The sequence below is a fragment of the Gossypium raimondii genome, chromosome 2 (genome assembly GCF_025698545.1).
Source record: "Gossypium raimondii isolate GPD5lz chromosome 2, ASM2569854v1, whole genome shotgun sequence".
Taxonomy (NCBI): Eukaryota; Viridiplantae; Streptophyta; class Magnoliopsida; order Malvales; family Malvaceae; genus Gossypium; species Gossypium raimondii.
In genome coordinates, this window is record NC_068566.1 from 31999105 (window position 1) to 32014623 (window position 15519).

At 33.9% G+C, this 15519-nt stretch overlaps 2 protein-coding genes across 2 annotated transcripts; both read left to right on the plus strand.

Moving 5' to 3' along the window:
• The first annotated feature begins 961 nt into the window (after nucleotides 1-961).
• Nucleotides 962-1608, plus strand: LOC105789559 (uncharacterized). The gene is made up of 2 exons (XM_012616932.1): nucleotides 962-1139; nucleotides 1340-1608. Exons 1-2 carry the CDS (start codon nucleotides 962-964, stop codon nucleotides 1606-1608), a joined length of 447 nt encoding a protein of 148 aa, XP_012472386.1.
• Nucleotides 1609-2599: 991 nt separating this feature from the next.
• LOC128034083 (uncharacterized mitochondrial protein AtMg00860-like) lies at nucleotides 2600-4345 on the plus strand. The gene is made up of 3 exons (XM_052622786.1): nucleotides 2600-3002; nucleotides 3102-3247; nucleotides 4325-4345. The coding sequence occupies exons 1-3, from the start codon at nucleotides 2600-2602 to the stop codon at nucleotides 4343-4345; spliced, it is 570 nt and encodes a 189-aa protein (XP_052478746.1).
• Nucleotides 4346-15519: the final 11174 nt, after the last annotated feature.

Here is a 15519-nt window from a genome sequence, read left to right on the forward strand (position 1 = left end):
GGGGGTTTATTTGGTACAAGTTTGAATTTGAATTTGAACTGGGATTGCTGTGCGAAAAATGTTGACTTGGTCTTCTCGGCATTGCCGCAGCATCCGTGCTAACAAACTATCTGCGTTTTTCCCTAACAAAACTTCACTCATTTATTTCCTCATTCCAAAACTTGTTCCTACCACACCAACACAAAAAAAACCTCCACCGCAAGCCATTAAAAGCGCCAAATTCGACCACAGTCCAAGTCCTAATGCCATATTAAAAATGCTAACTAAAATGTCAAAAAAATGCAATAAAATGAACTTAAGTACAAGTAATTAGCTAGGTCTAAAGGAATGAAATATAATTTTTTTCAAGAGTTATCAACAACCACCTATATTTACCCAACAAGTTTAAAAACAACCTAAAGCTGAACCTTCCAATGGTTTGGAAAACCTGTTGAAGGCATACATAGCAAAAAATTATTCCTTAATCCAAAGCCAAGCTGCTAAATTGAAAAACCTTAAAAACCAAATGGGCCAGATTGCAACTGAACTTAAGATTCGACCATAGGGCACATTGCCTTGTGATACAAAGAATTCAAGAAATCCAGGGAAAGAGCATGGTAAAGCATTGACATTGAGGAGTGGAAAAAAGTTAGAGCCCTATACCGTCAAAGTTGAAGAAGAGACGGTTGATGCTTGAGATAAAGAAGAAGTTCAACCAAGTATTGAAACTCCAATATCAGCATAACCAGAATCTGCAAAATCTGATAAGGTAACTTCAAAATCAGTCAATTCTAACAAACTAACAACTTTGTTACATGCAGAAGTGCCACAGAAAAAGAATCAGCTAGTTCTAGTAAAGAATCCTCCACCACCCTACCCTTAAAGACTTCAGAAGCAGAAATAAGAAGTCCAGTTTGAGAAGTTCCTAGATGTATCCAAGCAACTTCATATCAACATTTTGTTGGTAGAAACACTTGAGTAGATGCCAAACTACGTCAAATTCATGAAGGAAATCTTGTCTAAGAAAGAAAGGCTTGAAAATTTTGGGATGGTAGCTCTAACGAAGGAATGCAGTACATATTTACAAGATAAACTACCCCCAAAGATGAAGGACCTTAGATGTTTTACCATACCTTGCAACATTGGAGCAACTTATTATGGTAAGACACTATGTGTTTGGGTGCAAGCATCAACTTGATGCCTATGTCTATATTTAAAAAGTTAGGGATAGGTGAATTTAGACCTACTACGATTACACTTCAGTCAGCAAATTGATCTTTAGCACATCTAGAAGGAAAAATTGAGGATGTATTGGTAAGTGCAGACAAATTTATTTTTCTTACTAACTTTGTTATCTTAGACTTTGAAGTAGATAAAGAGGTGTCAATCATCCTAGGAAGACCTTTCCTAGCAACTGGAAGGACTCTTATTGATGTAGAGAAGGGTGAGCTTACCATCCGTGTTCAGGACGATCAGATAACTTTTAATGTTTTTAAGTACATGCGATTTCCTGACATATTTGATGATTATTTTTCAGTATCTGAGTTAGAGGATTTAGCTGTAGAATGGGAACTCAACTCTGTTGAGGACCCATTGGAACAAGTTTTTGATGTCAGACCCACCAAGTGATGAAGAGGGAGAGGAATACTTAGCTTTGCTAGAAGCTAACCAGAAGGGGTTTAATCCATAATCCCGTTTTGAATATTTGAAATTAGAAAGCAAAAATTATGTTCAACCAAAAGTATCAATCGATGAGCCGCCTAAATTGGAACTAAAGGTACTTCTCTCACACTTAAAATATGGTTATTTAGGTAAAGCTTCGACTTTGCCTATGATTATTTTAGCACAGCTAACTAAATAACATAAAGAGAAACTTATTATAGTGCTAAAACAATTTAAGAAGGCTATCGGATGGACCATAACCGTTATCTATGGTATTAGTCATACGTGTGCATGCATAAAATTATCCTAAAAGATGGCGAGAAAGGGACGATTAATAGACAACAAAGATTGAACCCCATTATGAAGGACGTGTTAAAGAAAGAAATCATAAAATGGTTAGATGCAAGTATAATTTATCCTATCTCAAATAGTTCATGGGTAAGTCCAGTCTAGTGCTTGCAAAAGAAATGAGGTATTACGGTCATAGAGAACGAAAACAACAAGTTAATACCGACCAGAACAGTTACATGATGGAGAATTTGCATATATTACCAAAAATTGCATAAGGTGACTAGGAAAGATCACTCTCCTTTACTGTTCTTGGATCAAATGTTGGACAGACTCGCGGGGTGAGACTATTATTATTTTCTAGATGGATACTCAAGGTACAATCAGATCACAGTAGCACTGGAGGATCAACGCAAAACAATATTCAGATACCCGCATGGTACATTTGTATTTAGACGCATGCCATTTGGTTGATGTAATGCACCTACTACATTTCAAATATGTGTGATGGCTATTGTTACTAACATGGTTGAAAAGTATTTAGAAGTTTTTATGGACGATTTTTTAGTATTTTGAGACACTTACGATGATTGCTTCGCCAATCTGGCTAAGGTACTAAGACAAGGTGAAGAAGCAAACCTAGTACTCAACTGGAAAAAAGTACCATTTCATGGTACAGGAAGGTATTATTTTGGGGCATCGAATATCGAGACAAGGGATAGAAGTAGATAAAGCCAAGGTAGATGTCATTGAGAACCTTTCATCTCCAATATCTGTAAAAGGTGTTAGGAGCTTTTTGGGACTTGCCAAATTCTATCAAAGATTTATCAAAGACTTCTCCAAAATTGCTAAAGCCTTATGCAAATTATTGGAGAAAAACACAACATTCAGCTTTGATGAAGAATGCTTGAAAGCTTTTAATTATCTGAAGAATTGGCTAGTTTCGGCACCAGTTATCATCACACCGGATTGGGATTTGCCATTTGAGTTAATGTGTGATGCAAGTGACTTCGCGGTAGGAGCTATGATGGGCCAGCGAAGGAACAAGGTTTTTCATCCCATCTATTATGCAAGTCAGTCTCTGACGGAAGCTCAACTAAATTATACGATAACAGAGAAAGAGTTACTTGCTATTGTTTTCATTTTTGACAAGTTTTGATCTTATCTTATAGGTACCAAAGTGACTGTCTATATGGATCATTCAACAATTAAATACTTACTTGCCAAGAAAGATGCTAAGCCGAGATTGATCCAATGGGTACTTCTACTTCAAGAGTTTGATCTAGAAATTCAAGATCCAAAAAGGATAGAAAACCAGGTAGCAGATCACTAATCTAGATTGGAACTACAAGAAGAAACTTCTCTCCTTACACCCATCCAGGAGACATTCCTAGACGAGCACATACTCAAGGTAAATCATGTCCATAATACCCATTGGTTTGCTGATTTTGCTAACTATTTAGCTAGTGGTTTGATACCGATTGATAAGACGTATCAATAAAAGAAAAAGTTTCTACATGATGTGAAGTACTATTTATAGGAAGAGTCATACTTGTTCAAAAAATGCACAGATCAAATGATCAGGAGATGCGTGACAGAAGATGAGGTATATAAGTTTTTATATCATTGTCACACAGCTCTAAGTGGTGAACACTTCGGAGGTTCACATACTATGGCCAAAGTATTGCAAGCTTGATTCTTTTGGCCAACATTATTCAAATATGCGTATGCCTACGTAAAAAGTTGTGATGGATGCCAGAGGGTTGGAAATGTCAGCAACAAAAATGAGATGCCTCAAATAAACATTATTGAGGTAAAATTATTCGATGTTTGGGGTATTGACTTTCTTGGACCGTTCCCTTCTTTTGGCCAAAAGTATATATTAGTAACAGTATACTACGTATCTAAGTGGGTTGAGGATCTTCTTGATGTACCTTTGTTGCGATAAAAACAATTTCCCAAAATGTCTCTCTAAAAATTTCCATCCCCAAAATTTGCTTTATTGCTCCTAAATCCTTTATCTCGAACTTAGAGTTAAACATAGTTTTAAGGCGATCTATATCAGATGGATTCTTAGTCGCAATTAACATATAATCAACATAAAGCAACAAATATATAAAAGAATCATCATTAAGACATTGTAGATAAACACAATTGTCATACTTATTTCGAGAAAAATCAATACTCAACATGAAGGAGTCAAACTTTTTATACCACTACCGAGGAGGCTGCTTCAAACTGAACAAAGACTTTTGTAAGAGACAAACATGATTTTTTTTACCTTCAACTTTAAAGCCTTCTGGTTGTTGTATATAGATGTCCTCCTCAAGGACACCATGAAGGAAAGTAGTCTTTACATCTAACTGCTCTAACTTAATATTAATTGATGCAACAGGGGCTAGAAGCACCTGAATAGACTTATGTTTCACAACGAGAAAGAAAAAATCATGAAAATCAACTCCATCCACTTGATTGTAGCCCTTTTGAAACCAGTCTTGCCTTGTACCTAGTGTTGTTAGGACCCGAACCTTCCTTATTTTTAAACACCCATTTGCAATCAACGATTCTTTTACTGATGGTTGGTTTAACTAGCCTCCAAGTCTCATTTTTTTGAAGTGGTTCCATCTCTTATTCCATTGCGACAAGACATTTGCTAAAATCAGAGGCTTGAATTGCCTCATAATAACATGAAGGATCAGTTGAATCAATGCTCCTGAAAACACTTAAAACATAAGCCACTAGATTTCCTTCACAATATTTCTGTGGTGGTTGGATTTCTCGCATTTTCCTATCACGAGCCAACTTATAATTAGTTAAATAAGATGGAGAAGGTACCTAAGGGTCGAATGGAGGCCTAAAAAGATCCGAAATAGCTTCAATCTTGCAGGAATAAGAATTTTGTCATGTTGTCGCGATGTCATGTTACTCTTTTTCGTGACGAGAATTCTATTCGTTGTGTCATTGTGACATTGGGCATTTTCTCATTAGGACATCGCCCTTTTTTTGGCTTTTGACTCCACCTTGCTTAAAACACTTTGATTTTTCGTGTTTTTAAAAGTACAAGTGCCACTTTCTGATCAAAACATGACAGATTCATCAAACATAACATCTCTGCTAATAATTGGGAGGATTACCTGACCATATCTGCTTTGGAACTTTAACGTTCAATGCTCGATGAGAAGATCGATTTACCAAATAACTTGCCAGGTTTACAGCTTCAGCAAAAAAAATCCTTCCTTGAGCCTACATTAGAAAACATGCATTGAGCCTTTTCTAGCAAGGTTCTGTTCATTCTTTCTGCTATGGAATCCCAACAACGATTCGATGTTTTTCAATTCCTTCTTTTTCACAAAAATCATTAAACTCTGATGAATAGAAATCAAGACCATTATTTGTTCTCAACCATTTCATAAATTTTTTTAGTTTGTTTTTCTAACAGTGTCTTCCATTGTTTGAAGATTTCGAAGACTTCGCTTTTCTATTTCAAAAAAAAATCTAAACTTTTCTAGAGTGATCATAAATAAAAGCTAGGAAATATTTATTACCTCCTTTTGAGATGTTAGAAGATGGACCACAAAAATCAGAATGAATATCATCTAGAGTCTCATTTGTTTTGTGTATTACTAAATTGAAACTGACTCGGGTTTGTTTCTCAAAAATGCAATGGTCACAGAAACCTAACTTACCAACTCTAGTGCCTTTTAGAAGACCTCTATTGCACAAGACTATCATACCTTTCTCACTCATATGACCCAGTCGCATGTGTCAAAGTTTGGTTGAATCGAAATCAGTAGAGAAAGAGTCACGTCGTGTCATCATGACGTCAAGTTGATTCTCGTCACGACATGGTGGTGATTTCAACTTTTCTTCGATAATCGCAACCACCCTAGTAACCGTTGACCCTTGCAGAACGTGTAGAGTGCCCTTTTTTGTCCTCTCATCACAACAAGAACCCTACGAGAAACTGTTAAGCCATTACTACCCTTTTTTGTCCTCTCATTACAACAAGAACCCTATGAGAAACTTTTAAGCCATTTGACTCAATGACTATCCTACAACTGTTAGAATCCATAATTTTGAGTGAGATAAGATTTTTCTTTAAATTAGGAACGTACCCAACATCTGACAGTGTCTGAATAATTTCATTGTATACCCTAATTTACATTGTTCTAATTTCATATATTTTACATGGAGAGTTATTCCCATTAGCACAACTCCATCTTCAACTGAAATTTATGTAGAGAACCAGTCCCTGTTGGGACACATGTGATAGAAGCACCCTAAATCTAAGATCCATTCGGAAGCAAGATGAGAGCTTTCGCTCGTTGACACCAACAAGAAATCATCACCTTTATCCTCAACTACACTAGCATCAGCAACTTCAGATTTCTCCTTTGTTTTTCTCGTTATTTTTGGCATCCTTTTGATTTTCTTTTGATGTTTCCAACATTCTGCCTTAACATGACCCGCCTTTTTACAATAGCCATAATATTTATCATGATTTCTAGATTTGGACCTTACTTTAGACTTGTTTTGATATGTCTTTCTAGTTTGTTGTCTCCCTCTTACAACTAAAACTGAGGCTTGCCCATCTGATTTTTTCTTTGGGCCTAACTTATTATCAATTCTATCCTTGCTTAGAAGGTTCCCCTTCACATCCTCGAACGAGAGATGATCTCTGCCATAAACCAGAGTTCCCTTGAAAGATTTATAACAAGAGGGCAAAGAGCATCACAACAACATAGCTTGATCCTTGTCACTAATCTCTATTTTCATATTCTTTAAGTCATTAAGAAGGGTAACGCACTCGCTAATATGAGTTATAATGGTCCCACCTTCGACCATTCTAAACGTGTATAGACATTGTTTTAATACTAACCTGTTGGCCATAGATTTCATCATATAAGGCTTCTAGTTTCTTCCACAACGTAGACATTGTTTTCTCCATCAGAACCTCCTGTAACACATTATTTGTGAGGTATAATTGAATAGTGGATAGAGTGGAACGATGGAAATGTGCAAGTGTAAACAATCGCAACAAGTAATAAAGTGACAAGTAAATGTTAAGTTATCGTACCCACAGTAACTATGCAAGAAAAATATTTATGAAATGTAAATCAAACACTTTGGTGATTAAAAATATTTTGATTTTGAGGAAGTGATTAAAAACTAAAATTTAACTAAGTAAAATAAAATAAAATAAAAATTTCAATGCATGATTTCAAAATATGGTTTTAATTAAGATGACATAATTGTGTTAGATCAATTACATTCATTAACTTAGAATTACTAAACTCATGTTCATGTTGTTACGAATATTTTCACGAAAACTTGGTAATTTGCTAACTCATCGCTCATAAAAGATTAATCAATCTTCATAAGCGGATAAAAGATAAAGTGAGGTAACAATATATTTCTATATTGAAACAATTTAATCACAATAATCTTACAAGTTATGCAAGACTAATTTACTGTTTAATATCATCGCTAATTTAACCTTCAACTACCTTAGAAGATTAAACATGCACCAATTAAATCTTGTGTCAATTAATTATAATTTCAATGCATTTAATAATGAATCCATTTGCTACCTTACATTTTGTAATGCAAGTATAACATAGGTATGATTTTATTTAATTGAACAACTTACCAATGCCTATAACAACATAAACATGATTTTAATGATTCAAGTGGATATAATGCAATCAGTCTAACACAAATTAATTTAAGTCATTTTAATTAGAATAAGAACAACAACAAAACAATTATTCATATTCATGATCACAACATAAATAAGAAAATTAAAGAGAAGGGAACTAGGAAGGAAATACAGGATTTCTCCAAAGCTAGACTAGTGCGATCCTCTTCTTCTCTACTCATTATCTTAAACTGAGGCCTCCACAAATAATTGAATGATGCTATCCCAAGGTGGAAGAGGGCTCTTTTCAAGAGGAAAATCTGCAAGGGAAATGGACAAGAAAAAAAGGGAAAAATAAAGAAGAGAAAGTAAGTGAGAAAGAGAGAGAGGTGTGTGGGAATGAAGGTGTGTTGAATGAAGTAGAGAAAAAGGTATTTATAGGTGGGAGTGGCTGCTTAAAATAGCAAATAATTAGCAGCCATACACTCTTCTTGGCTGCCACACATGGAGCAAAGTTTGAATGTTTCATACTTCGCTAAATTTAGCTTGGGGCAAATCTTCAAAGGCACAAAAAGTGGACGGGTTTGAATGGAGTTTAAGGAAAATTTGATGGATATTTTGCAAGCATAAAAATCAACAAAATTCACCTGATTGCGTCAGCTTGTTGGACAGTTTTGGGCTGCCAATTTGCTTGTTGGATTAGTCTTCAATGCTTAGCACACTGGACCATTTTCTCCTTCATGCTTTATATTAATTTTTATCCCAATTAAATCTCGATAAAAATTAAATATAAAGTGCATAAAATAATCATCATTTGGACCATCCTCAGCTAGAAAAATATTCAGTTCACTTGATGCAAAAATTTCTCCAACGATTGAAGCCTTTCGAGGTGTCTACCGAGCCAATGTTCATCTTTTGTGCAAAACTGTCAAAAATAAACCAAATTTGTGAATTTTTTTCTAAAAATAATTAAAATTCAATATGTTAATAATTTAAGTGCAAATTAATTATTTTATAATTAAAGTGTGAATTTCGAAAAAAATTACTACGAAACTGCATGAATTAGAGCTCAAAAAGTGCTGAAAAAGTCTATATATTTTTGTGTTTCCATAGAGCTTTCACATCAAGCTCTCCCCATTCTGACTGATCTATATCTATGGACATTTTCCTTGTAACAGCCTTTTTTTAGACCGTTTTGAACCAGTATTGTCGTCATCCGAACTTGCCACAAACTAAAATTTGCAATTTCGTCGAACTTCTCAATATCGAAACTTGACGTTGCCATCTCTGATTGAGTTGATTGCAAAAATTGAACTAGATCTGATACTAATTTGTAGGGGATAAACTTGATTAAACAATGAACAAAGTGATGAAAATAAGAATTGAAAAGATTGAACACGCAAATTTTACGTGGAAAAACTCTAGAGAGGATAAAAAACCACGACAAAAGGAGATTTCACTATAATAAAGGAGAGTACAAAAGATTGTGAGAATTAAAACAAAAAACCTGAAACCTTACAAGAAACAAAACCCTTCGAAACAAAGAACAAAATTCTCTCAATCTAAATATTTTTTGTTGTGTAAAACCTAAAGTAACTAAAACCTATTTATAGGCTGAAACATAGCATATATGACTACAACAACTCTAGGTTAATCAGAGTTTGAGTGGAAAACTAAAAATAAATTTTTACTGGGAGAAGAAAAGCCAAAATAAATTTTGGTCAAAATAAGAGGCATTCTTCCACAAATAATATGTTGTTATAGAGAACTAATTTAATAAATAATGTACTTCATAACTCTGGTTGCTGCTTTTATAAGTGAAAATATATCATAGAAGGTTAAAATAAAATATAAATATCGGTTCTACTATAATCTTAGTTGTTATAGCAAAATGTTATTATAGCGAGTGACTATTATCGAGAGAGTTGACTATATAACACAAGACTTTAACTATAAAGCTTTGTTATGAAATTTCTTCAATAAATGAAACTCCCCAAAAGCTTGAGAAAAATATTAAGAGCTTGGCTCCATTTCTAAATGAAAGCATAAGCACACAAAAAGCTTAAAATGCTACAGAGGTTGTTGGAAATTTTCAAATTTCACCAATTCAAAACAAAAGAAATAAAATATTAATTTCACTCCAAATGGAAATATTTCATACTTGCAAAGAATAAGTGAAATTTGTAAGTACAGACTGTTCGATCTCTGACTTTAATTGTTGTTTGTCTTCAATAGAACTGTTTAGGCCGACCATAATATTAGTTCAATGCCCCAAATAGTGAAATCTTAAACAAATTACAGAGGGCTTGTTTGTATATGCATTTCGAGATAATGTTAGTGTCACTTATGCCATAGCTAAAAGATAGATGTCGAAGACGTATAGTTTGTTAGGATTTTGTACTTTTGGTGCAGTAATTTTCACATTAAGTGTATTTATTTGAACTGATAAATTAATAAAATTTTCACATGTTATTCATTATTCTATGTACATTTGTCCTCGATTGTTTATATGTAAAGAAATTGTTAGAAATAAATATCGCCTAATTAATTACCAAAGGTTTATAAGTTGCATAATAAATATTGTTTTGTTATAAAAGATAACTTATATTAATGAGTAATCTAAATTAAGTTTTTACTTTATGGAATCATTGTGAGGAACTGATTCATGTTAAGACTATTATGTTGTTTATAAGTACAAATAGGAGATAACTTATTTTGACTATCAAAACATAATTGACTCCTAAGATAGAGATTTAAATGTGATTATTTGGACCGAAAATATATTGGATTAAACCAAGATGAATTATCCTAAATCTGTTTATGAATTAATTCACTCTTGACGTTCATTGTGCAATTACTTTAATCTTGTGTAAATGAAGTCTTATGTACGCATGGCTTGCATAATTTGATATATTGAATACATATGCGTCTCAAAGTAGTAAAGAAAATATTGATCCGCTAGGTATTTAACTTATACATGATGTAACTTCACTTATAAATAGTGGAATAACTTATAACACCTGGATATCTCTATGGAGCCAAAATTTAAGGAAAGTTAGGGTTAAACTGAATTGATTGGCAAACTGTCAGGCTCCACCAAAACATTTTGAAGATTTTAGTGGTTGAATTGTGATTTGATAGATCTCAATTCTAGTTTGGTTAGGATGAAACAGGTTGGATCCATAGTGGGAGACATAATGATTAGCAGTGTTGGCTATAAAGGACTAAGGAGGCCATGCCAACTTTGGCTATATATATGCTTGTGGGGAGGAAAGCTTTCTCCTGAATCTAGTTTATAATCTCCTTCTCATCTATAAAGTCATTTTTGGTTGGTCCGAAGAAGAAGAAGAGGAGGTTCGAGAAAGCTCTGCATGAGGTGGTAAATGTGATATTCGAAGTTTAGGAAACCAAGAATTTGATAAATTTGAAAGCTTAAGCCTCCTTATTCTCTTGGTTTAGAGAAAAAAGAAGTAAGAATTCTCAAAAAATTTTATGGGTTCTGGGTTTTTAAGGTTTGAATACCTTTTGTTTAACTGATAAATGGTTGACATGCTTAGGTGTTAGGACGAATGAGGCTCTAGCGTTTGGACAAGCTAAGCTGTCAAGGATAAATGAAGCAATGTGAGTATTTGCACCTGCTTTTTAGGTGATTTTTGATGTTTTGTTGTTCTTTTAAACCACATTCATGGTTGTTTTGAGTTCTGTCTTAAACCATAGTTGTGCATGATAATGGAGGTTAAGTAAGCCGAGCATGCATATGTTTGTAATTATATTTCTTGAGTGTTATATAGTTGTGAATTGATGAATAGATGCATGATGAAACATGTGTGATAGACACTAGCTCGATGAATTGCATGAAATACATGAATATAGTGTATGTGGAGTTCGGAGGTATTTTACCTTGATGAGGGTAGATAAAGTTAGGAATATCGACAGAATGGAGGAATCGACAGATTGCTAAGGGAATATAGGAAAGTATAGTTGTGCTATAGAATGATATCATTTGGCTCGCTAGAATAAAATTGTGACAATAGTTATCGATTGGTCCTTCGAGGTGACATCGTGACGACGATTTATAGGTTCCATAGAGCAACACCGTGATAGCGATTTGTAGGCTTTATGCGATGACACTGTGACGATGATTCATAGGTTCTACGGGGCGACACCTCAAAAAAGGTTCAAGGTGTAAGGCCTTAGCTTGGCTAATGTAACCAATAAAGTCCGCAAGGATGTTAAACATGGGGTTACAAGGTGTAAGACCATGCTTAGCTATGGTAACCAATAGAGTCAGACAGGATGTTAAATATGGGGTTACAAGGTGTAAGACCACAACTCAACTATGGCAACCAATAGAGTCTGCTATGAGGTTAAACATGGGTTCAGACTGTGTAAGACCATGGCTCGGCTATGGTGTCAGGTAAAGTCCGTTAAAATTTTTTTACTAGGAAGGTGACAAGACAGGGTAAGAGAGGTTAGAGTATGACGCACTCGAAGAGTAACGTGAACAGATGAGTACGGTGTGTTTGAGAACGCGGGAAAACTAGATAGCCCAAGGATTCACCAAATTATGAAGATAAGAAAGACGAGTAGGAACACCTGAAAATGTTAACAAAAGGTAGACGAGGGATAACTACGTAAAGGTATGAGTGCACGAATCTTTAGTGAGTAAACCAAAAGTGGGTGTGATAGTGGAATGATTAAGCGGAACCTAAGTTTAAAGGTCTGCGGGTAAAGGTTTGCCAGAAACGGGACAAACCTCAGGGGTTAACAGAAGAAGACGGTCGCCAATGGCTACCTTGGATAAACAATCCATCGGGAAGCAGTAGAGGATATGGTTCGTCAAGAACTATCTACTAATTTAAAATTTCTAGAATATTGGAACAAGATGAACTAGCAACTTAGGGCTATTTGGAAATTACGAATCTGCTAGGAGGATGGGGCGTCTAATTAGTTAGCTTATCATCATGTTTGGAAGTGTGAGTTTGGACTGAAAAGAGCGTTACAGAGAAAAATTCTTAAGGTTGATCTAGTACAGGATGAACGAATCAAGGTGAGGACCATAAATTCTTTCCAAGTCCATGGTTGATTGTAAGAGAGTAAACTCATCAAAATATAAAGAAATTTGATATGAGGTAGAATCGAGCGAAAACCATACAAGAATGCTTCGTAAAGGTCACATTAACGTCCCTGATAGAGAATAAGTTCACTGGAGATGAGCCACGAAAAAAGGGCAAGTGTTGACCACTCCGGTGAAATTTGCGAAAAGGCAAAGGATAGATAGGGAGTTTAAAATCTCTTATTAAAAATTTGTTTCTTAAGATTCTAAATTTTTGCTATAGCACCGTTTTCAGTATATCACTAAGTTCATTTGAACTTATGCGCCTACTGCCTGTTTGCAGAACAAAAGTGTGACTGGGACATCAAGTGGAGGGACCAAGCTAGACGCCGCCAGAATTGTGGGTTAGGCGTGGAAGTCATACATGCGTTTAAGGGGGGATCGCTTTGAGGCCACACCTTGGGGGTTAAGTCGAATGTAAAAGCATAAATTTCAAATTTTAAAATTGTACATATTGCTAAGACAGTAAAGCTAAAATTTTCAAATGTTATATTTCTTAATATAGTTAAATGTGCAAATTGAACGTTTAAGAATGTAATATGAATAGAATTCAAAATCTCTTTAAGTTAAATGGGTCTTTGTTTCATTTAGTACCAGAACTTGATGATCAGGTCGGGTATAGGGTGTTACATAACTCATATAAAGAATTAATGATATCCTCTTAATGGTATTGTACAATTTATGAAAATGAAACATGACCATGGGTCATTTTCTCAGACAAATGATTTAGTCATTACTTTTGAAGTGATAATCATTTTCATTATAGGAGAATCAATGAAATATTGAGATAAAAGTGAACAAATTAGGTGAATGGATATGATCTTAAGGAAACATTAATACCCTACAAAGGTAATACACAAATGACAGGATCATTGGATAAAATCTTTTCAAATATACCTTTCATAATTATATATATAATTAGGAGTACTACTACGATACCTTTTAGTGATTTGATGAATGATTTAATAACTACATAATTAATAGATGAAAAGTCCAAATTAATTACATATTATTCAATCCACATTGTATATGTCAAATCAATCATAGTTCATTATAACTTTATAACGATATACATGTCAAACCGTGAAGAATGAGAAATGAAAATGAGAAATAAATTGCAGAAAATTATTTATTGAAGTAATAACATTTTTTGACATTGGAAGAGATGATCTAAGGATTAATTTAATTACTTTAGATTATCATTTGATTGAAAATAAATTAAATAATTGAGTCCAAAGTGGATAATTAAATTAATAGATTATCACTGTTAATTATTTTGGAGTTGAAACAATTTATAATTAAGTAAAATTTACATATATTCTAATACGATAAAGTTATTTTTTATTTTAACAAAATTAGAATTAGATCATGTAAAATATTTAATTATAGAAATTAAGTCTAATTTAATTAATCAAACTAATTAATTATATAATTCTGGAATTCAATTAAAGTGTTTTGGGCATGATGTTTTTATTAAATTCAAAGGGTGGTTGGTCATTCTTTATTTGTGTGTATAAAATTTATGTAAAAGTTAAAAGTTGAGATTTATTCGCAAGCATACTAAGTCAAGTAATTGTATAGTTTTATTACAATGAAATACTCTTCGAAAGTATTTTGAGGATCTTATCCTCTGGGAGAAATATAGTTAAATCCTTTACTAGAAAAGTAAAGTAGCAATCTAGTCGAATTAAGAATTATCGAACATAACCGAAAAACATTTTCATTAACACCTAACCTAAGCAGTTAAACAACTCTAATGCTAAAAACTACACTCTTAATTAATACTACCACCAACAAGTTTGGATAGTGATCGATTGATCCATCTATTGATTATGGGAAAAAAAATGCTAAATTGACTCAACAAATTATTACTAATTGTAGGTCATCATGGTCTCTTAACTCGCCTCGAACTCTAGAATTCAATACTAGAACCTCCGCTCTCACATTTTGGCCTTAGCACAGATTGGGTTTCCTGATTGGTCAGTGCTTAGTGAGGTTAATTGATTTGGCTAAGCTAAAGTCAATCTCCATTTTCTCTAGACTAAGATTTTACCCAATGTTGTCAATCAAAGGCAATTTGAGCTCATCAATCAATACAATAAATAATGTATTTCATCACTTTAACATAATAACTAATTTCACATAATCATTAAACTTAATAATCAATCACTTCAACAATTTACCCAACCATGAATAAGTAAGCTAAGACAAGATCATCAACATACATAATGATTTATCAAGTAAAAGCAAGAACTAAAATCTAAAGTACAAAAAAGAGCTTAGCCAATTTTGTAGAAACTCTTTCACAAGCTAATCCAAAAAGCCTAGCTCGTCCATTTATTTACTTGAATTCTCTAGCATCATTTGAGAGTTCAAAGACAAAATTAAATGAAAACACTTAAAATCTACTAGAACTTGTAAAAATTACAAAGTAAACACAAAGTTCGCAAATGCACACAATAATGCACCTTCAGCCTAAAAATTCCTCTTTGTTCCCCTAAGTAATCGTCAATGATTAGGTGATTGGCTTAGCAAAGTCACGATTTCAAGCATACAACATCGTGAAATTGGCCTCTATGTTGCTCTTCTTAGGTCATCAAGCTTTAAAATGTCACAACTTAGCCTTAGCCATGTCGTTGCATAAACCATTGAATTGCCACTTCCTAGTTCCTCTTCACTAGCCACGTCGTGACTTAGCCTCAACCACATCATGACTTTAGCTACTGATTAGCTCCCATGTTGATCTTTTTAGGCCAACTCCCTTCTTGCACAGGAACACTCTAATTAAGCTTTTAGTATAAACTAAATTTTAAGATACTACAAATCAAAACAAAAT